This window comes from Hyla sarda, chromosome 8, assembly GCF_029499605.1.
Source record: "Hyla sarda isolate aHylSar1 chromosome 8, aHylSar1.hap1, whole genome shotgun sequence".
NCBI lineage: Eukaryota > Metazoa > Chordata > Amphibia > Anura > Hylidae > Hyla > Hyla sarda.
Window position 1 is genome coordinate 193,901,625 of NC_079196.1, and position 23,418 is coordinate 193,925,042.

Consider the following 23,418-nt stretch of genomic DNA (forward strand, 5'->3'; position numbering starts at 1 on the left):
GGGTTATCAGAGGAGGTAAAATGGCATAAACTTTCCCCTCTCTCCAGTGGCTGGGAAGCGAAGGAAGGTCATACCTTTTCAGCTGTCTTGATAACCGCTTTAACAGCGCCTCCTCCAGACTCCACTGGTCTTAAGGGAGTCTTGTCCTCCAGTATTTGATCTTAAAGGGGGTCTCCTCCTATCCCTTATGAGGCAAATGAATCCTCCTGATGTAAAAGGCGCCTCATGTGCCTCTATATGTTAAAGGGGTTATCAGAGGAGGTAAAATGGCATAAACTTTCCCCTCCCTCCAGTGGCTCTTTTCCAGTTAGCTCTCATCTCATCCCGATACCTTCTCAAATGGAATAAAGGGGGTGGCTGACATAAGGGGTCAGGTAATGTGTTGTGGTCACCACATGTGGGTGAAACCAGGCCTCCATGTGGTAGACAATGTACATACGATGTTTCATACATTTGCTGCCACTGATTTCGCCTGCATGTGACGACTGCAACATGCTACCTGCTCCCCCATCTCGGCCCTCCATTTTCATACCAAAAGGTATCAGGAAAAGTCGAGACCAATCCAGAAGTGAGCTGCTGGGAAAGCAAGGTAAGGTCATACCCTTTCAGCTGTCTTGATAACCTCTTTAACAGCGCCTCTTCCAGACTCCAGTGGTCTTAAGGGAGTCTTGTCCTCCAGTATTTGATCTTAAAGGGGGTCTCCTCCTACCCCTTATGAGGCAAATTAATCCTCCTGATGTTAAAGGTGCCTCATTTGCCTCTGTAAAATGGGTTATCAGAGGAGCTAAAATGGCATAAACTTTTCCCTCTCTCCAGTGGCTGGGAAGCGAAGGAAGGTCATACCTTTTCAGCTGTCTTGATAACCCCTTTAACAGCGCCTCCTCCAGACTCCACTGGTCTTAAGGGAGTCTTGTCCTCCAGTATTTGATCTTAAAGGGGGTCTCCTCCTACCCCTTATGAGGCAAATGAATCCTCCTGATGTAAAAGGCGCCTCATGTGCCTCTATATGTTAAAGGGGATATCAGAGGAGGTAAAATGGCATAAACTTTCCCCTCCCTCCAGTGGCTCTTTTCCAGTTAGCTCTCATCTCATCCCGATACCTTCTCACCTGGAATAAAGGAGGTGGCTGAAATAAGGGGTCAGGTAATGTGTTGTGGTCACCAAATGTGGGTGAAACCAGGCCTCCATGTGGTAGACAATGTACATACAATGTTGCGTACATTTGCTGCCACTGATTTCGCCTGCATGTGACGACTGCAACATGCTACCTGCTCCCCCATCTCGGCCCTCCATTTTCATACCAAAAGGTATCAGGATGAGTCAAGACCAAACCAGAAGTGAGCTGCTGGGAAGCGAGGTAAGGTCATACTTTTTCAGCTGTCTTGATAACCTCTTTAACAGCGCCTCCTCCAGACTCCAGTGGTCTTAAGGGAGTCTTGTCCTCCAGTCTTTGATCTTAAAGGGGGTCTCCTCCTACCCCTTATGAGGCAAATGAATCCTCCTGATATTATAGGCGCATCATTTGCCTCTATATGTTAAAGGGGTTATCAGAGGAGCTAAAATGGCATAAACTTTTCCCTCTCTTCAGTGGCTGGGAAGTGAAGGAAGGTCATACCTTTTCAGCTGTCTTGATAACCGCTTTAACAGCGCCTCCTCCAGACTCCACTGGTCTTAAGGGAGTCTTGTCCTCCAGTATTTGATCTTAAAGGGGGTCTCCTCCTACCCCTTATGAGGCAAATGAATCCTCCTGTTGTAAAAGGCGCCTCATTTGCCTCCATATGTTAAAGGGGTTATCAGAGGAGCTAAAATGGCATAAACTTTCCCCTACCTCCAGTGGCTCTTTTCCACATAGCTCTCATCTCCTCCCTATACCTTCTCACCTGGAATAAAGGGGGTGGCTTAAATAAGGGGTCAGGTAATGTGTTGTGGTCACCACATGTGGGTGAAACCAGGCCTCCATGTGGTAGACAATGTACATACGATGTTGCGTACATTTGCTGCCACTGATTCCGCCTGCATGTGACGACTGCAACATGCTACCTGCTCCCTCATCTCGGCCCTCCATTTTCATACCAGAAGGTATCAGGATGAGTCAAGACCAAAGCAGAAGTGAGCTGCTGGAAAGCGAGGTAAGGTCATACTTTTTCAGCTGTCTTGATAACCTCTTTAACAGCGCCTCCTCCAGACTCCACTGGTCTTAAGGGAGTCTTGTCCTCCAGTATTTGATCTTAAAGGGGGTCTCCTCCTACCCCTTATTAGGCAAATGAATCCTCCTGATGTAAAAGGCGCCTCATTTGCCTCTGTAAAGGGGGTTATCAAAGGAGCTAAAATGGCATAAACTTTACCCTCCCTCAAGTGGCTCTTTTCCAGTTAGCTCTCATCTCATCCCGATACCTTCTCAAATGGAATAAAGGGGGTGGCTGACATAAGGGGTTAAGTAATGTGTTGTGGTCACCACATGTGGGTGAAACCAGGCCTCCATGTGGTAGACAATGTACATACGATGTTGCATACATTTGCTGCCACTGATTTCGCCTGCATGTGACGACTGCAACATGCTACCTGCTCCCCCATCTCGGCCCTCCATTTTCATACCAAAAGGTATCAGGACGGGTCGAGACCAATCCAGAAGTGAGCTGCTGGGAAAGCAAGGTAAGGTCATACCCTTTCAGCTGTCTTGATAACCTCTTTAGCAGCGCCTCTTCCAGACTCCAGTGGTCTTAAGGGAGTCTTGTCCTCCAGTTTTTGATCTTAAAGGGGGTCTCCTCCTACCCCTTATGAGGCAAATGAATCCTCCTGATGTAAAAGGCGCCTCATTTGCCTCTATATGTTAAGGGGGTTATCAGAGGAGCTAAAAAGGCATAAACTTTTCCCTCTCTCCAGTGGCTAGGAAGCAAAGGAAGGTCATACCTATTCAGCTGTCTTGATAACCGCTTTAACAGCGCCTCCTCCAGACTCCACTGGTCTTAAGGGAGTCTTGTTCTCCAATATTTGATCTTAAAGGGGGTCTCCTCCTACCCCTTATGAGGCAAATGAATCCTCCTGATGTTAAAGGCGCTTCATTTGCCTCTGTAAATGGGGTTATCAGAGGAGCTAAAATGGCATAAACTTTTCCCTCTCTCCAGTGGCTGGAAAGCGAAGGAAGGTCATACCTTTTCAGCTGTCTTGATAACCGCTTTAACAGCGCCTCCTCCAGACTCCACTGGTCTTAAGGGAGTCTTGTCCTCCAGTATTTGATCTTAATGGGGGTCTCCTCCTACCCCTTATGAGGCAAATGAATCCTCCTGATGTAAAAGGCGCCTCATTTGCCTCTATATGTTAAAGGGGTTATCAGAGGAGCTAAAATGGCATAAACTTTCCCCTACCTCCAGTGGCTCTTTTCCACATAGCTCTCATCTCCTCCCTATACCTTCTCACCTGGAATAAAGGGGGTGGCTGAAATAAGGGGTCAGGTAATGTGTTGTGGTCACCACATGTGGGTGAAACCAGGCCTCCATGTGGTAGACAATGTACATACGATGTTGCGTACATTTGCTGCCACTGATTCCGCCTGCATGTGACAACTGCAACATGCTACCTGCTCCCACATCTCGGCCCTCCATTTTCATACCAGAAGGTATCAGGATGAGTCAAGACCAAAGCAGAAGTGAGCTGCTGGAAAGCGAGGTAAGGTCATACTTTTTCAGCTGTCTTGATAACCTCTTTAACAGCGCCTCCTCCAGACTCCAGTGGTCTTAAGGGAGTCTTGTCCTCCAGTTTTTGATCTTAAAGGGGGTCTCCTCCTACCCCTTATGAGGAAAATGAATCCTCCTGATGTTAAAGGCGCCTCATTTGCCTCTGTAAAAGGGGTTATCAAAGGAGCTAAAATGGCATAAACTTTTCCCTCTCTCCAGTGGCTGGGAAGCGAAGGAAGGTCATACCTTTTCAGCTGTCTTGATAACCTCTTTAATAGCGCCCCCTCCAGACTCCAAAGGTCTTAAGGGAGTCTTGTCCTCCAGTCTTTGATCTTAAAGGGGGTCTCCTCCTACCCCTTATGAGGCAAATGAATCCTCCTGATGTAAAAGGCGCCTCATTTGCCTCTATATGTTAAAGGGGTTATCAGAGGAGCTAAAATGGCATAAACTTTCCCCTACCTCCAGTGGCTTTTTTCCACATAGCTCTCATCTCATCCCGATACCTTCTCACCTGGAATAAAGGGGGTGGCTGAAATAAGGGGTCAGGTAATGTGTTGTGGTCACCACATGTGGGTGAAACCAGGCCTCCATGTGGTAGACAATGTACATACGATGTTGCGTACATTTGCTGCCACTGATTTCGCCTGCATGTGACGACTGCAACATGCTACCTGCTCCTGCATCTCGGCCCTCCATTTTCATACCAGAAGGTATCAGGATGAGTCAAGACCAAAGCAGAAGTGAGCTGCTAGGAAGCAAGGTAAGGTCATACTTTTTCAGCTGTCTTGATAACCTCTTTAACAGCGCCTCCTCCAGACTCCGGTGGTCTTAAGGGAGTCTTGTCCTCCAGTTTTTGATCTTAAAGGGGGTCTCCTCCTACCCCTTATGAGGCAAATGAATCCTCCTGATATAAAAGGTGCCTCATTTGCCTCTATATGTTAAGGGGGTTATCAGAGAAGCTAAAAAGGCATATACTTTTCCCTCTCTCCAGTGGCTAGGAAGCAAAGGAAGGTCATACCTATTCAGCTGTCTTGATAACCGCTTTAACAGCGCCTCCTCCAGACTCCACTGGTCTGAAGGGAGTCTTGTCCTCCAGTATTTGATCTTAAAGGGGGTCTCCTCCTACCCCTTATGAGGCAAATGAATCCTCCTGATGTTAAAGGCGCCTCATTTGCCTCTATAAAAGGGGTTATCAGAGGAGCTAAAATGGCATAAACTTTTCCCTCTCTCCAGTGGCTGGGAAGCGAAGGAAGGTCATACCTTTTCAGCTGTCTTGATAACCTCTTTAATAGCGCCTCCTCCAGACTCCAAAGGTCTTAAGGGAGTCTTGTCCTCCAGTCTTTGATCTTAAAGGGGGTCTCCTCCTACCCCTTATGAGGCAAATTAATCCTCCTGATGTTAAAGGCGCCTCATTTGCCTCTGTTAAAGGGGTTATCAGAGGAGCTAAAATGGCATAAACTTTTCCCTCTCTCCAGTGGCTGGGAAGCGAAGGAAGGTCATACCTTTTCAGCTGTCTTGATAACCTCTTTAATAGCGCCTCCTCCAGACTCCAGTGGTCTTAAGGGAGTCTTGTCCTCCAGTTTTTGATCTTAAAGGGGGTCTCCTCCTACCCCTTATGAGGCAAATTAATCCTCCTGATGTTAAAGGCGCCTCATTTGCCTCTGTTAAAGGGGTTATCAGAGGAGCTAAAATGGCATAAACTTTTCCTTCTCTCCAGTGGCTGGGAAGCGAAGGAAGGTCATACCTTTTCAGCTGTCTTGATAACCTCTTGAACAGCGCCTCCTCCAGACTCCAGTGGTCTTAAGGGAGTCTTGTCCTCCAATCTTTGATCTTAAAGGGGGTCTCCTCCTACCCCTTATGAGGCAAATGAATCCTCCTGATGTTAAAGGCGCCTCATTTGCCTCTGTTAAAGGGGTTATCAGAGGAGCTAAAATGGCATAAACTTTTCCCTCTCTCCAGTGGCTGGGAAGCGAAGGAAGGTCATACCTTTTCAGCTGTCTTGATAACCGCTTTAACAGCGCCTCCTCCAGACTCCACTGGTCTTAAGGGAGTCTTGTCCTCCAGTATTTGATCTTAAAGGGGGTCTCCTCCTACCCCTTATGAGGCAAATGAATCCTCCTGATGTAAAAGGCGCCTCATTTGCCTCTATATGTTAAAGGGGTTATCAGAGGAGCTAAAATGGCATAAACTTTCCCCTACCTCCAGTGGCTCTTTTCCACATAGCTCTCATCTCATCCCGATACCTTCTCACCTGGAATAAAGGGGCTGGCTGAAATGAGGGGTCAGGTAATGTGTTGTGGTCACCACATGTGGGTGAAACCAGGCCTCCATGTGGTAGACAATGTACATACGATGTTGCGTACATTTGCTGCCACTGATTTCGCCTGCATGTGACGACTGCAACATGCTACCTGCTCCTGCATCTCGGCCCTCCATTTTCATACCAGAAGGTATCAGGATGAGTCAAGACCAAAGCAGAAGTGAGCTGTTGGGAAGCGAGGTAAGGTCATACTTTTTCAGCTTTCTTGATAACCTCTTTAACAGCGCTTCCTCCAGACTCCGGTGGTCTTAAGGGAGTCTTGTCCTCCAGTCTTTGATCTTAAAGGGGGTCTCCTCCTACCCCTTATGAGGCAAATTAATCTTCCTGATGTTAAAGGCGCCTCATTTGCCTCTGTTAAAGGGGTTATCAGAGGAGCTAAAATGGCATAAACTTTTCCCTCTCTCCAGTGGCTGGGAAGCGAAGGAAGGTCATACCTTTTCAGCTGTCTTGATAACCTCTTTAACAGCGCCTCCTCCAGACTCCAGTGGTCTTAAGGGAGTCTTGTCCTCCAATCTTTGATCTTAAAGGGGGTCTCCTCCTACCCCTTATGAGGCAAATGAATCCTCCTGATGTAAAAGGCGCCTCATTTGCCTCTGTTAAAGGGGTTATCAGAGGAGCTAAAATGGCATAACCTTTCCCTCTCTCCAGTGGCTGGGAAGCGAAGGAAGGTCATACCTTTTCAGCTGTCTTGATAACCGCTTTAACAGCGCCTCCTCCAGACTCCACTGGTCTTAAGGGAGTCTTGTCCTCCAGTATTTGATCTTAAAGGGGGTCTCCTCCTACCCCTTATGAGGCAAATGAATCCTCCTGATGTAAAAGGCGCCTCATTTGCCTCTATATGTTAAAGGCGTTATCAGAGGAGCTAAAATGGCATAAACTTTTCCCTCTCTCCAGTGGCTCTTTTCCACATAGCTCTCATCTCATCCCGATACCTTCTCACCTGGAATAAAGGGGGTGGCTGAAATAAGGGGTCAGGTAATGTGTTGTGGTCACCACATGTGGGTGAAACCAGGCCTCCATGTGGTAGACAATGTACATACGATGTTGTGTACATTTGCTGCCACTGATTTCGCCTGCATGTGACGACTGCAACATGCTACCTGCTCCTGCATCTCGGCCCTCCATTTTCATACCAGAAGGTATCAGGATGAGTCAAGACCAAAGCAGAAGTGAGCTGCTGGGAAGCAAGGTAAGGTCATACTTTTTCAGCTGTCTTGATAACCTCTTTAACAGCGCCTCCTCCAGACTCCGGTGGTCTTAAGGGAGTCTTGTCCTCCAGTCTTTGATCTTAAAGGGGGTCTCCTCCTACCCCTTATGAGGCAAATGAATCCTCCTGATGTTAAAGGCGCCTCATTTGCCTCTGTTAAAGGGGTTATCAGAGGAGCTAAAATGGCATAAACTTTTCCCTCTCTCCAGTGGCTGGGAAGCGAAGGAAGGTCATACCTTTTCAGCTGTCTTGATAACCGCTTTAACAGCGCCTCCTCCAGACTCCACTGGTCTTAAGGGAGTCTTGTCCTCCAGTATTTGATCTTAAAGGGGGTCTCCTCCTACCCCTTATGAGGCAAATGAATCCTCCTGATGTAAAAGGCGCCTCATTTGCCTCTATATGTTAAAGGGGTTATCAGAGGAGCTAAAATGGCATAAACTTTCCCCTACCTCCAGTGGCTCTTTTCCACATAGCTCTCATCTCATCCCGATACCTTCTCACCTGGAATAAAGGGGGTGGCTGAAATAAGGGGTCAGGTAATGTGTTGTGGTCACCACATGTGGGTGAAACCAGGCCTCCATGTGGTAGACAATGTACATACGATGTTGCGTACATTTGCTGCCACTGATTTCGCCTGCATGTGACGACTGCAACATGCTACCTGCTCCTGCATCTCGGCCCTCCATTTTCATACCAGAAGGTATCAGGATGAGTCAAGACCAAAGCAGAAGTGAGCTGCTGGGAAGCGAGGTAAGGTCATACTTTTTCAGCTTTCTTGATAACCTCTTTAACAGCGCCTCCTCCAGACTCCGGTGGTCTTAAGGGAGTCTTGTCCTCCAGTCTTTGATCTTAAAGGGGGTCTCCTCCTACCCCTTATGAGGCAAATTAATCCTCCTGATGTTAAAGGCGCCTCATTTGCCTCTGTTAAAGGGGTTATCAGAGGAGCTAAAATGGCATAAACTTTTCCCTCTCTCCAGTGGCTGGGAAGCGAAGGAAGGTCATACCTTTTCAGCTGTCTTGATAACCTCTTTAACAGCGCCTCCTCCAGACTCCAGTGGTCTTAAGGGAGTCTTGTCCTCCAATCTTTGATCTTAAAGGGGGTCTCCTCCTACCCCTTATGAGGCAAATGAATCCTCCTGATGTTAAAGGCGCCTCATTTGCCTCTGTTAAAGGGGTTATCAGAGGAGCTAAAATGGCATAACCTTTCCCTCTCTCCAGTGGCTGGGAAGCGAAGGAAGGTCATACCTTTTCTGCTGTCTTGATAACCGCTTTAACAGCGCCTCCTCCAGACTCCACTGGTCTTAAGGGAGTCTTGTCCTCCAGTATTTGATCTTAAAGGGGGTCTCCTCCTACCCCTTATGAGGCAAATGAATCCTCCTGATGTAAAAGGCGCCTCATTTGCCTCTATATGTTAAAGGGGTTATCAGAGGAGCTAAAATGGCATAAACTTTCCCCTACCTCCAGTGGCTCTTTTCCACATAGCTCTCATCTCATCCCGATACCTTCTCACCTGGAATAAAGGGGGTGGCTGAAATAAGGGGTCAGGTAATGTGTTGTGGTCACCACATGTGGGTGAAACCAGGCCTCCATGTGGTAGACAATGTACATACGATGTTGCGTACATTTGCTGCCACTGATTTCGCCTGCATGTGACGACTGCAACATGCTACCTGCTCCTGCATCTCGGCCCTCCATTTTCATACCAGAAGGTATCAGGATGAGTCAAGACCAAAGCAGAAGTGAGCTGCTGGGAAGCGAGGTAAGGTCATACTTTTTCAGCTGTCTTGATAACCTCTTTAACAGCGCCTCCTCCAGACTCCGGTGGTCTTAAGGGAGTCTTGTCCTCCAGTCTTTGATCTTAAAGGGGGTCTCCTCCTACCCCTTATGAGGCAAAAGAATCCTCCTGATGTTAAAGGCGCCTCATTTGCCTCTGTTAAAGGGGTTATCAGAGGAGCTAAAATGGCATAAACTTTTCCCTCTCTCCAGTGGCTGGGAAGCGAAGGAAGGTCATACCTTTTCAGCTGTCTTGATAACCTCTTTAACAGCGCCTCCTCCAGACTCCAGTGGTCTTAAGGGAGTCTTGTCCTCCAATCTTTGATCTTAAAGGGGGTCTCCTCCTACCCCTTATGAGGCAAATGAATCCTCCTGATGTAAAAGGCGCCTCATTTGCCTCTATATGTTAAAGGGGTTATCAAAGGAGCTAAAATGGCATAAACTTTCCCCTCCCTCCAGCTCTTTTCCAGTTAGCTCTCATCTCATCCCGATACCTTCTCACCTGGAATAAAGGGGGTGGCTGACAAAAGGGGTCAGGTAATGTGTTATGGTCACCACATGTGGGTGAAACCAGGCCTCCGATGTTGCATACATTTGCCGCCACTGATTTCGCCTGCATGTGACGACTGCAACATGCTACCTGCTCCCCCATCTCGGCCCTCCATTTTCATACCAGAAGGTATCAGGACGAGTCGAGACCAATCCAGAAGTGAGCTGCTGGGAAAGCAAGGTAAGGTCATACCTTTTCAGATTTCTTGATAACCTCTTTAACAGCGCCTCCTCCAGACTCCAGTGGTCTTAAGGGAGTCTTGTCCTCCAGTCTTTGATCTTAAAGGGGGTCTCCTCCTACCCCTTATGAGGCAAATGAATCCTCCTGATGTTAAATGCGCCTCATTTGCCTCTATATGTTAAAGGGGTTATCAGAGGAGCTAAAATGGCATAAACTTTCCCCTACCTCCAGTGGTTCTTTTCCACATAGCTCTCATCTCATCCCTATACCTTCTCACCTGGAATAAAGGGGGTGGCTGAAATAAGGGGTCAGGTAATGTGTTGTGGTCACCACATGTGGGTGAAACCAGGCCTCCGATGTTGCATACATTTGCCGCCACTGATTTCGCCTGCATGTGACGACTGCAACATGCTACCTGCTCCCCCATCTCGGCCTTCCATTTTCATACCAGAAGGTATCAGGATGAGTCAAGACCAAAGCAGAAGTGAGCTGCTGGGAAGCGAGGTAAGGTCATACTTTTTCAGCTGTCTTGATAACCTCTTTAACAGCGCCTCCTCCAGACTCCAGTGGTCTTAAGGGAGTCTTGTCCTCCAGTCTTTGATCTTAAAGGGGGTCTCCTCCTACCCCTTATGAGGCAAATGAATCCTCCTGATGTTATAGGCGCCTCATTTGCCTCTTTATGTTAAAGGGGTTATCAAAGGAGCTAAAATGGCATAAACTTTTCCCTCTCTCCAGTGGCTGGGAAGCCAAGGAAGGTCATACCTTTTCAGCTGTCTTGATAACCTCTTTAACAGCGCCTCCTCCAGACTCCAGTGGTCTTAAGGGAGTCTTGTCCTCCAATCTTTGATCTTAAAGGGGGTCTCCTCCTACCCCATATGAGGCAAATGAACCCTCCTGATAGTAATGGCGCCTCATTTGCCTCTACATGTTAAAGGGGTTATCTCAGCATCTAAAATGGCATTATCTTTCCCTGGTTCCCAGTGGCTCACTTCAAGCTTGGTCTCTTTCCCTGTTGACTTATCACCTGGAATAAAAGGGGGGGAATGAGATGGTGGGTAAAGTACTTTGTTGTGGTCACCACATGTGGGCAAAACCATGCCTCCATATGGTAGCCAATGTACACACAATGTTGCATACATTTGCTGCCACTGGTTTCACCTGCATGTAAAGGCTTCAGCATAGTACCTGCTCTGCCATCTAAGATCTACCTTTTCATACCAGAAGGTATTAGGAAGAGTAGAGACCAAATCAGAAGTGAGCTGCTGGGAAGGGAAGAAAGGTAATACCTATTGATAATCTCTTTAACAGCGCCTCCTCCAGACTCCACTTGATGTTAAGGGAGTCCTCCACATTTGGTAAAGAAAAAGTTTGTTACGCTGCTGATGAAGGCTCTAGTTGGTGTACAAAACCACGTGCAGCAAGTTAGCTCTTCTTCTTCTTCTTCTTCTATTACCTTTTCATCTTTCTCCGTCTTTACCTCTTCCTCTGCTTCATTCTGCCCTTCATTCTTCTCCACTTGTTCTTTCTCCTTTCTGTCATTCTCTTCCTCCTTCTCTTCTTTTTTTTCTTCATTGTCCCCTTCATCCTGCTTCTCATCTTCGTTCTCCTTCTCCTCTTCATATTTCTTCTTTTTCTCCTTCTCTTCCTCTTCTTTTTCCTCCCCTTCATCCTCCTCTTTTTCCTCTTCCTCTTCTTTGTTTTCCTTCTCCTTCTTCTCCTCTTCTTCCTTCACACATAAGTAAATCAGATAATCTGTATGATTTGCCTCATCCAGCCTTCCATGATTGTTGTAATATCCTCCGTCAGAAAGGGTTGCTCTCGACTAGAACAGTATCAGGGGATCCAAAGCCAAGACTTTGGCATAATGAGACAACAGAGGTCCAACGATGGTGTCTTTATTTGTAGGCAATTTTGGGCAAATATCACTTTTCTCTAGGAAATACTTCTTTTAGGTTGACTCATGAATGATAACAACAAGGTTTATGAAACAATGAACAAGAAGAAAGATATGTGTAGCTCACTTTAACAAAATAAACTAGTAACCAAGGTTTCTGATGTTGTGCATAACCACAGAGGGCTTATACTACAATGCAAAACAATTAATTACAGAGAAAATAAAAAATCAGTCCTCAAGGATGCAGTAAAAATGTCTTAATCCATATCCACAGGTTGAAGGTAAGAGTATAATTGAGGAGGGTCTGACTGCTGGGACCTCCACGATCTCCAGAACTGCAGTCCGTCTCTTATCTCTGAGCGCGTGTTGTAGGATGTATGGAGTGGGATGTATGTAAATCACTTAGATCAATAAAGGACATATGTCCTGCATAAATCTGTATAAGTCATCTAACCATTGCTCATACAAGTCCCCTTGGGCATTGGTCACCAAACTCTAGACCTACAAAAGTTGCAAAACCACATCTTCCAGCAAGCCCCAACAGTAATTGGCTGTTAACGTGTAAAGAAAAAGAAATCTGTTTTTACAAATATAAATTAACCCTCCCCATACAAAAAAGTAAAGAAAAAAAAATGTTGTTTGCATATTTGGAATAACTGCATGTATAATTATCCTAACTCATAAAACTTAACCTTATTAATCCTGCATGGGGAATGACTTATACAGAAAAAAAGAGCCCTAAAATGATTCCACAGGTGTAAAAAGGGGTACTCTGGGAAACTAAACCTATAGCCCATCTTTTCCTCTCATCAACGTATTTAATTGTCTAAATATCATTCATTAGCTATATAGAGCAGTCTCCCCTCTTTAGTTGTTACTTATGTGCATAAAGTGAGGGAATGACATCATCCAGCCATCCACTCTGTCTCTGTCCAAATAACTATCTGAAAGCAACCCCCACCTTCCTGTGAGACACAGACCATGTGGTTTCTACCCTGCACTGATGGTCATGCTCTCTTTAGTGCTAAGAACTGTGAGGTGTGTGAAGCCTCAGCCAATCAGACACTGAACCTCTCTCTGCTGCTCACTGCAGAAGGGAGCCAGCTGACAGAGCAGTGCTGCAATGATTGCTGGGAGATGTAGGCAAGGCGAGGGAAAGATGGCAAAGAATTTCAAGAAGCCAGAGAAGACAATGCATATCAGGCAGGATAGTTTACAGGGTACATATCCAGGTAGTGTGGTTGCTTTGGTTTGTGCTCTTTTCATAAATATATATATTATATAAAATTGAAAATAGTAGTTAAGGAGCACCATGAAGGGGCTTCTAGCCCTATATAATAGATCTGTGGGTGCTCAGCCAGCTCCAACGTTGACCAAAGGTGCATCAAACAAAAATAGTCCAACAGGAAGCATGAAGCGGCACTCCAGCGATTTCAAGCATGCTTGATAAAGACTCCATTGAGAGGGTCGAAATGTAGCACTATGGGTGAATAAAGTAACTTTTTCTTATCTTGAAATCGCTGGAGTGCCGCTTCATGCTTCCTGTTGGACTATATATATATATATATATATATATATATATATATATATGTATATATATATATATATATATATACTTCCCTGGATTACCTCTTTAAGCATATGTGTACATTTTAAAAGCATCAACATAACATGTCAGTTAACGAGCATAATAAACAATGTATAAAAAATAGCACCCCCAACTCAGATTAAAAAAAAATAAAAAATTTGTGTTCGTTTTCACCTTAAAATAAATTTTTTGTTTCCCAGCATATTTTATGAAACATTTTTATGACTATAAGAAGAGAGGAGGAAAAACTGAAACTGCAAAAAAATGAAAATTGCCTCTGTCTATAAGGAGCTAATATGGTTATTTGTTATATCACTTACATAGTATTGGGTGATCCTTAGTCCCTGTTCTCTGTTCTGTCCACATGAAAAATAAAACAGAAATAAGTTATTGTTACTTCAATCTAATGTAGGTATTCAGAACATACTTATGTATTGAAGGGCTTATCTATTAATAAAGAAAATATCTATAAGAAAAGAGCGCACGTAGTCTCTGTCTTCTAGAATACTGCAGCATTCTGTGTAATTCTATTTAGAAGATCTTTTAGAAACTAGATTATAACAAATCCTTCATATTCATCATGTATTTAAAACTGAACCCATGTGACCGTTGTGAAGAAAGCCTTTCTTATATCTACATCATATGTTAGCAGGGACATTTGCACAAGTATACGAAGTTCATACCTATATCCTGACTGATACCAATATCAGTACATCCCTACAATCTTCTGTGAGGGACACTATACTGAGATCTAACTACTGTGTGGGGCACTATAGTGTCCATTGTGCCCCTGGTGAAGTCCTGTATCAGCACACCCCTACCCCCAAAAAAGCCAGCTGCACAGGCATACGCTGCTATCTACATGGTGGTTTGTACTGGTAGGTGATGAAATATAAAGTTCAATGGTGGTATATACAGGTAGGTGATGTAATATACAGGTACATGATGCTATATACATGTATATAGTGCTATGAATCAGTACATGAAAGTATATACAGGTACATCCTCTCACCGTGTTACCGCATTCTCTCCCCTGCCATCACCAATCACATAACTAAAATCTTTCATTCCTCCTTCAAACATTCTGTCATAACCCCATTTCTGAAGAAAACATCTCTGGATCCTGTGCAGCTAACTATTGACCTGTCTCTCCACTTCATCTCCAAACTCCTGGAATGCTTGGTCTATTCCCACCTAATCCATTATCTCTCCAGGAACTCTCTCCTTGACCCCTTACTGTCTGGATTACATTCCCCATTCTCCACAGAAACTGGCTTAACCGAAGTCACTAATGATGTCTTATGGTTAAATCTAATAGCAATTCTCTCTACTGATTCTTCTTGATCTCTATGCAGCATTTGACACTGTAGATCACCAATTACTTCTTGCTATACTCCACTCCATTGTTCTTAAAGATTCCTCTCTCTCCTGGTTTTTGTTTCCTACCTCCGTGAACGCTCCTTCGGTGTATCAATCCCTATCTCTAGCTATTTCCCTGCTGCTCTTGTTGTTGGGGTTCAGGGACCCTTCCTGGGCCTTCTCCTCAGTAGATTTGAACTCCAGTACCATCTCTCCGCTGATGACATACAGCTCTCTACCTCTTCCCGTATCATCACCCCCGCACTCCTACAGAACACCAGCAACTTTCTCTTTGCTGTCTCTAACATTGTGTCCTCCCTATTCCTGAAAAGAAATCTTTCTATTACAGAACTTCTTGTATTTCCTCCATTTAATCTACCTAAACCTGACATCTCCATCTCGGTGAGTGGTACAACCATTACTCCTGGACAGTAAACCCGCTGTCTTGAAGTTATGGTAGACTCAGATCTGTCTTCCACGCACCCCTCATTTACTGCTGAAACAACCAAAACTATTGTGGATGCTTTAATTCATTCCCACCTGGACTACTGAAACTCTTTACTAATAGGCCTTCCCTTCTCTAAACTCTCCCTCTCTAGTCCATCCTAAATGCCACTGCCAGATTCATCTTTCTCTACAGCTGTTATGTGATCTTAAAGGGATACTCCGGTGGAAAACTTTTTTTTTTAATCAACTGGTGCCAGAAAGTTAAACAGATTTGTAAATTACTTCTATTAAAAAAAATCTTAATCCTTCCAGTACTTATTAGCTGCTGAATACTACAGAGGAAATTATTTTCTTACATAGAGCTCTCTGCTAACGTCATGACCACAGTGCTCTCTGCTGACACCTCTGTCCATTTTAAAAACTGTCCAGAGTAGGAGAAAATCCCCATAGAAAACATATGCTGCTCTGGACAGTTCCTAAAATGGACAGAAATGTCAACAGAGAGCACTGTGGACATGATGTCAGCAGAGAGCACTGTGTTCCAAAAAGAAAAGAATTTCCTCTGTAATATTCAGCAGCTAATAAGTAGTGAAATGATCTAAAGTTAACATCTTCTTTAATCTGAACCCCTCAATTCCACCTCTAAGACTTTGCTTGTGCTGCACCAGTTCTCTGTAATGCAATACCTCGGACCATCAGGCTTATACCCATCTTCCTCAGTTTCAAACATGCCCTAAAGACACATCTTTTAAAGCAAGTGTATTCCCTAAATTTGGTCTCCCCTTTTATTACTACGTCTCTTCACTGGCAGTGTTATTATATGCTCTATGTATTTTAGACCTTATGCAATTGGCTGGTGGCTGGAATTGAGGATTTACGTTTTGTGAATAGCCCGGTTTATTCACAACTTTAAATATGCCTGTAAATATTTGTAGGATTCCTTTGGGAAAAGTTCAGCACTTTCTTCTGTGTATTATAATTCACAGCTTTATTGTAGATCTATAGTGCAAGCATGGGTGTCCATGGGGAAATCGCCCCTTCTGGAAAAATGATCACAGAGGGAACATTCACACCACGATTTCTTCATACAGTCGCCGGATCGCCGGAAATTTCAAAACCGTCCGCTGCTGTATCCTCGACAGACCTGTCTCATTGATTTGCATGAGCCAACTGGAGTTAGATAGTGACTCTGGTCAGATAATTTTTCACAACAAAATCTGGTTTTGTTGCTGGACGGAAAAACCATGGAATGTTGCGGTTTAAGTCCGGCAATAAAACTGATGCGGTGCAAAAATGAGCCGACCAAAGTCACTATCTGACTCCAGTCTCAAAAATGAGAATGAGATGTGGCGTGGGTCTGGCGGGGATACGGCAGTGGCCAACTTTGAAATTTCTACAGGTGATCTGGCAAACGTATGATAAAAATAGTGGTGTGAATGTAGTCTAACTTGATGTCAGAAAGCAATTTCGTCCTGCTTTAGCTGCATGGAAATACCCCATATGTGACCCTAAACTGATACCTTGAAATACGACAGGGCTCTGCAATGAGAGAGCTTTATGCGCATTTGAGGACTAAATTAGGGATTGCATAGGGGTGGACATAGGGGTATTCTACACCAGTGATTCCCAAAAAGGGTGCCTCCAGCTGTTGCTAAACTCCCAGCATGCCTGGACAGTCAGTGGCTGTCCGGAAATGCTGGGAGTTGTTGTTTTGCAACAGCTGGAGGCTCCGTTTTGGAAACACTGTCATACAATACGTTTTTCATTTTTATTGGGGGGGGGGGGAACAGTGTAAGGGGGTGTATATGTTGTGTTTTACCCTTCATTATGTGTTAGTGTAGTGTAGTGTTTTTAGGGTGCATTCGCACTGGCGGGTTACGGTGAGTTTCCAGCTAGGAGTTTGCTCTGCAGCTCAAACTTCAAGCAGGAAACTTACTGTAAACCTGCCCGTGTGAATGTACCCTGTACATTCACATGGGGGGGGGGGGGGGGGGGGGTCAAACCTCCAGCTTTTTCAAAATTACAACTCCCAGCATGTACTGACAGACCGTGCATGCTGTGAGTTGTACGTTTGCAACAGCTGGAGACACTCTGGTTGGAAAACCTTCAGTTAGGTTCTGTTACCTAACTCAGTATTTTCAAACCAGTGTGTCTCCAGCTGTTGCAAAACTACAACTCCAAAACTGTAGTTTTGTAACATCTGTAGGGCTACAGTTTTGAGACCACTGTATAGTGGTCTCAAACTGTAGCCCTCCAGATGTTGCTAGGCAACTCATCGGCTTCCCTAGGATCCAGGGAGCCAGCCGCACAACATCGTTGCCCACCGATCACCGTCGCCCGCAGCCTCCGCAGATCGGTAAGTGACCTTCGGCGCCGGTCCCTGTCTGTTTCTCCGTCCTGCCCCGCCTATTGTGGGTGGGCAGAATGGGGAAACCGAAAGTAACCCCCCCCCCGCCCCCGATCTGCTATTGGTCGTCGCGTCTATACGACCAATAGCAGGGATAGGAGGGGTGGCACCCCTGCCACCTCACTCCTATCCCTTCAGGGGGATCGCAATCCCCCTTATATTCCGGGTCACCATAGACCCGTAATTGCACAAATCGCAAGTGTGAATTCACTTGCGAGTTGCCGCGTTCGCCGACATGGGGGGGGGGTTCTGAAGGATTTCAGCAGGCATCCCGGTCCGATCCCCGCCCGGCGCGCTGCGGGGACCGGAATACTCCATGACGTACGCATACGTCATGGGTCCTGGTCCTTAAGTACCAGGGTGTCATGACATACGCGTATATCAAGGGTCCTTAAGAGGTTAAAAAAGTAGTTTTTTGGACTATTGCTTTTGGAAGGGAGGAGGGAGGGACAGACGCTGTGGCTGTATGAGTTCCTAAAATTCCTTATGGCACCATGGGATATGAGGAATGAAGGTTCTTCTACTCTGGACAGTTCTTTGGGCTGGGTAAATAAGCTTGATATATCCTAGGAAAGAGGAACCTCTGGTGCCAGTTTCATCGATGGAAACAATGGTGCAGGTCATTTATACTGTGTGCACAGATATTTGGGGTCTATTAGGGTTAGTTACATAGACATAAGATTACTGACACATTCATCAAAACTGGTAAAATCTGCCATAACATAATCTAGGGGGCATTTATGAAGCCTCATCAGCATACAGGCTCCCCTGCCAGCGTACGGGCTCCCCCCACCAGCGCACAGGCTCCCCTGTCAGCGTACGGGCTCTCCTGTCAGCGTACGGGCTTCCCTGCCAGCGCACAGGCTCCCCTGTCAGCGCACGGGCTCCCCTGCCAGCGTACGGGCTCCCCCCACCAGCGCACAGGCTCCCCTGTCAGCGTACGGGTTCTCCTGTCAGCGTACGGGCTCTCCTGTCAGCGTACGGGCTTCCCTGTCAGCACACAGGCTTCCCTGCCAGCGCACAGGCTTCCCTGCCAGCGCACAGGCTCCCTGGATTTATGAAGAAGCAGACACCTCTATATAAGTCCAGTAAACCTGTGCACCCATGATGATATCTCCGCCAGCTCTGAGCAAGGGGAGATCTTAGCAGCAGTTTAGTCTGGCAGTGTAAACGGTGAGCAACCACACCCCTTTTCAATAGGTCACACCCCTTTAGCAAGTACCGTCTTAAACAGCAAATAATCACACATCTGCAGTTAGTGCACAAATTGTGCAATTATTTGCCTTTTTCACAAATCAACAAAAATATCACAATTGATGAATCCCCTGAATGCCTACTAAACTTTATATGTATACTTTTATATAACAAATTTGATTATCTCCAATGTCACTTACTTCTTCCTGGAACGCTGTGATAATGTCTATGGCCCTTCTGTTCATCTCAAAGACCTAGAACAGAACAGATTAAACTTAGTTTTATTCAGCTCATTAAACATATTATGGCGTAATGTATTATATCTATACATTATGATGAAATAAAATGATCTTGTTTTACTCATTTCCCCTATCAAATGTCTTTATTTGTATCTTATCTAAGTAATAATCTATTGGACGAAGCCTAAGGCTAGAATTACACTAAAGCTTTGTACTGGTGTTTTTTTTAGGCTAAAAAAACACCAGAAAAAATGCATGAAAAACTGCCACTGATTTTTTTCAGGTGTTTTTTCAGGTGTTTTTACCTTTTGGCAGATTCCTTGTGGGTGTATTTTAACAAATTTAGTTTGGTACAAGAGAAAAAAAAATTAAAATGAAGAAGTAGGGATGGGAAAATTTGTAGGGAATTAAGTATTTCTTTTTTATGACAAAAAGTTTTTTACATTTTCAATCAGGTAATGATTGATGTGAGCGGTCAGGGACGTGAAAATGTAGCCGACAATAGCCCAAATGGATAAAGGGTCCATGTAATTGTAAAAATAATATATATTTTTATCTTAATTTTCTAAAACTTTTTATTAATAATGTTTTTGATGTATTTTAATAATGATATTTTTAATAAATACAGTGTAAAATCCGATATCAACTATATGTGCGTGATTATTGTGGTACTACAGAGTCTGTTCAATGTTGGGAGCAGTAGTACCTGCACTAAGTGACAGATCACAGCGGGTCTCACTCCTGAGACCCATTGTGATCATAATTTCTAGTCATGAGAAGCAGGTGACACGCAACACCGCTCCACATCCCTGCACTGTACCGTACTCCGGCCAGTGATGTGAACAGAACTTCACATAACTTATTCATGTTTGCCGGTGATTGGCCGGTACTGTATGGCCAATCACAGCGGTCAGCATCCGTGCCTTCGCAGATAAATCAGATTTGCTCGAAAAACGCCATGTTTTCAACATGAGGTCGTTTTTGAAAATCACCCACTGAGCCAAAAAGATTTATAAAATGCCAAACTCAAAAATGGCAAGTGGACCTAGCATTTTGCAGTTCCTTATTGAAATCTGGCTGCAGCGCTTTTTCAAGGCAAAAAACTCTGTGCGACAGAATGGGGGCAATTTTGCACAAAATCCCAAGTGGAATTATAGCCTAAGGGTCTATTCACACAGCAGAATTTGCGCTTGTGGAATTCTGCCTCAAATGAAAGCCCAATAGACTTCTATGGGATTCCTCTCTCCCATTAACACTTCTGAATTTCTGCACAGATTAAGCACAAATTCCGCATAAAATCCACAAGCCAGAAACCACCCAAGGAAGCGGAATTGGTGTGGAAATTCTGCTGTGTGAATAGACCCTAAAGGGTTTGTCCCATTATTAACCCCTTAAGGACGCAGCCCTTTTTCACCTTAAGGACTGAGCCCTTTTTCGCAATTCTGACCACCGTCACTTTACAAATTAATAACGCGAAAACGCTTTTACCGAATATTCTGATTCTGATTGTTTTTTCGTGACATATTCTACTTTATTTTGGGGGTAAATTTTCGGCGTTACTTGCATCCTTTTTTGGTGAAAAATCCCAAAATTTCATGAAAATTTAGAAAATTTTGCATTTTTCTAACTTTGAAGCTCTCTAATTGTAAGGAAAATGGATATTCCAGATACATTTTATTTTTCTTCACAAACACAATATGTCCACTTTATGTTGGCATCATAAAATGGACATATTTTTGCTTTTTGAAAAAATTAGAGGGCTTCAAAGTAGAGCAGCAATTTTCAAAAATGTCATGAAAATTACTAAATCTGAAGGGACAGATGTTACAGAACTACAACTCCCAGCATGCCTGGGCAGTCGAGGCATGCTGAGAGTTGTAGTTTGGCAACATCTGGAGGGCTACTGTTTGGGTACCACTGTAACAGTGGTCTCCAAACTGTGACCCTCCAGATGTTGCAAAACTACAACTCCCAGCATGCCCAGACAGCCTTTGGCTCTCTGGGCATGCTGGGAGTTGCAGTTTGGCCCCCCTAGTGGTTGCCACAGTAAAGATCGATTTACTTTCACTTTCAATTCCACCCCCCCACTGTGGATTCCCTACCTGATCAGGATCCTGCAGGCTCAAGCGAAGATCCCAGGTCCCCAGGCATCTTCTCCTGCAGGTACGGCCTCCATCTTCTTTCCAGAGCCCCTTGACAACCAGGGGCGGGCAGATTTCAGCAGGCATCCGGCTCCGGTCCCCAACCGGCTAACGGTGGGGACCGAAATTCCCACGGGCGTATGGATACGCCCTGCGTCCTTAAGGACTCGGAATGCAGGGCGTATCCATACGCCCTGCGTCCTTAAGAGGTTAAGATGTATACCCTATTCCCAGAATGGGGGATAAGTATGCAGTATGATTGCAGGGGTCTCATTGTTGGGACCACCTGTGATATCGAGCATGGAAAGGCAGTCATGTATGTGCTCTGCCTCTCTATACATTGTGTATGGGTTGGCTGTAGATAGTTTACTTTACATCTGTTATGAATTGCTGGTCTTGGTAAATCTATCATATTAGGTACTAAGAAAAATAAAGAAATAAATATCAACATAGATTTCAACATTGCCTTTTTGAAAAGATGGCACCAAACATCCAGGATTCAGGATTTTAGGCTCTATTTTGGGGGACAGATACTTAGAAAGGAGGAGATGTGTCAAAATCTGTGCAGAGGAAAAGTTGACCAGTTGCCCATAGCAACCAATTAGATTTCTTTTTTTTCTTTTTCAGAGGCTTTTTTAAAAATGAAAGGAGCAACCTGATTTGTTGCTATGGGAAACTGGTAAATGTTTCCTCTGCACAGGTTTAATAAATCTTCCCCACAATTGAAAAAAGATTTAAAAAAAAAAGTTAATCAAGTTCAACCTATATGCCTATTGTGTCACTACTGTGTTGATCCAGAGGAAGGCAAAATAAAACCTTATAAGGCTCATGCCAATTGCCCAATACCAGGTGGAAATGTTCCTTCCTGATTCCAAATATGGCATCAGAATAAATCCCTGAACCAACGTTCTGTCCTTTTGAATCTAGTATCCATAACCTGTAGTGTTATTACTCTCCACTAAGAGGTAAATGTCGATGGCCTGTCTTTAGGAAAGGCCACCAATATTTGATGGTTGGGATGCTCCCTGAACACCATGGGGGAAATGTTATCAAAACCTATGTCTAGGAAAAGTTTACCAGTTGCCCTTACAACCAATCAGAGTGCTTCTTTTATTTTTCAGAGGACTGTTCAAAAATTGAAGAAGCAATCTAATTGGTTGCAATGGGCAACTGGTCATCTTTCTCATCTTCTTCATTATGTCTACAGGATTAGCAGGTTGTCCATATAGGCAGCTGTGAATGATAATGCAGGGCAGTTCCATTAAAGTGAAAGAGCGCAGCCTATCAATGTGTTAGACCTTTAAAGAGTGGAAAACACATGTTTTCAAATCAACTGGTGCCAGAAAGTTTAACAGATTTGTAATCCTTCTAGTACTTATCAGCTGCTGTATACTACAGATATACTACAGAGAAGTTTGTGTAGTTATTTCCAGTCTGACCACAGTGCTCTCTGTTGACACAACTGTCCATGTCAGTAACTGTCCAGATTAGAAGCATAATCCCATAGAAAACCTCTCCAGCTCTGGACAGTCCCTAACATGGACAGACTGGACTTGTCAGACTGTGAAGAATTTCACAAATTTCTCTGTAGTATATCTGTAGTATACAGCAGCTGATAAGTACTAGAAGGGTTAAGATTTTTAAATAGAAGTAATTTACAAAACTGTTTAACTTTATAGCATCAATTGATTTGAAAACATAATTTTTCCACCGGAGTTCCCCTTTAAATATTAAAGGGGTATTCCAATGTTTTCTAAAAAAAAAAAAAAAAAAATGAATCATATGCTGCTGGGGCAGGAAAAAAAAAATATAGATAGATATATATCTAGCCCAATGCCCTGTTGGTCCACCCCAGCTTTGTTTCGCCCCGGTTAGGTCCCCCGATCTTTCTTCTTCACAGTAGTGTCCTCTGACAGCCAGTTATTGGCTGAGCGAGCAAGTCCTGGACTAATTGCCTGTCTCAAAGGCAGGAAGAAAAGAGAAGATCAGGGGACCAGGAGACACACAGGAGCTGCGGGGGACCAAGGCTGGGTTCGTATGGCCTTTTAGGCTATTTTCCCCCTGTCACAGCCACATTTTTTTTTTTTTTAGAAAGCAGTCTGTCACATGTGCTAAGTGTGAACCTGCTTTCATCCGTGAAGAGCACAGGGCAACAGTGGCGCATTTGCCAATCTTGGTATTTTCTGGTAAGCACAACCCCCACCTGTGGATGTCGGGCCCTAATACCACCCTCATGGAGTCTGTTTCTGACCGTTTGAGTAAACACATGCACATTTGTGGCCTGCTGGAGGTCGTTTTACAGGGCTCTGGCAGTTTTCCTCCTGCTCCTCCTTGCACAAAGGCCGAGGTACCGGTCCTGCTGCTGAGTTGTTGCCCTCCTACTCCATGTCTCTTGATGTACTGGACTGTCTCCTGGTAGCGCCTCCATACTCTGGACACTACGCT

The 23,418-nt window shown here is 44.6% G+C and overlaps 1 protein-coding gene across 11 annotated transcripts in view; it reads right to left on the reverse strand.

Moving 5' to 3' along the window:
* Positions 1-23,418, reverse strand: part of LOC130284909 (cilia- and flagella-associated protein 251-like) — a 270,512-nt gene that overhangs the window by 106,589 nt on the left and 140,505 nt on the right. For 8 of the 11 annotated variants that reach the window (XM_056535846.1, XM_056535853.1, XM_056535851.1 and 5 more), the window contains 2 exons: positions 18,794-18,847; positions 10,895-11,430 (listed from right to left, as the gene is read on the reverse strand). In XM_056535846.1, coding sequence (XP_056391821.1) covers positions 11,038-11,430; positions 18,794-18,847 — 447 coding nt within the window. In that variant the 3' untranslated portion in view covers positions 10,895-11,037. Of the gene's footprint in view, positions 1-10,894; positions 11,431-13,506; positions 13,543-18,793; positions 18,848-23,418 lie in introns of those variants that run through there. The other 3 variants (XM_056535847.1, XM_056535855.1, XM_056535854.1) reach the window with 3 other exon arrangements.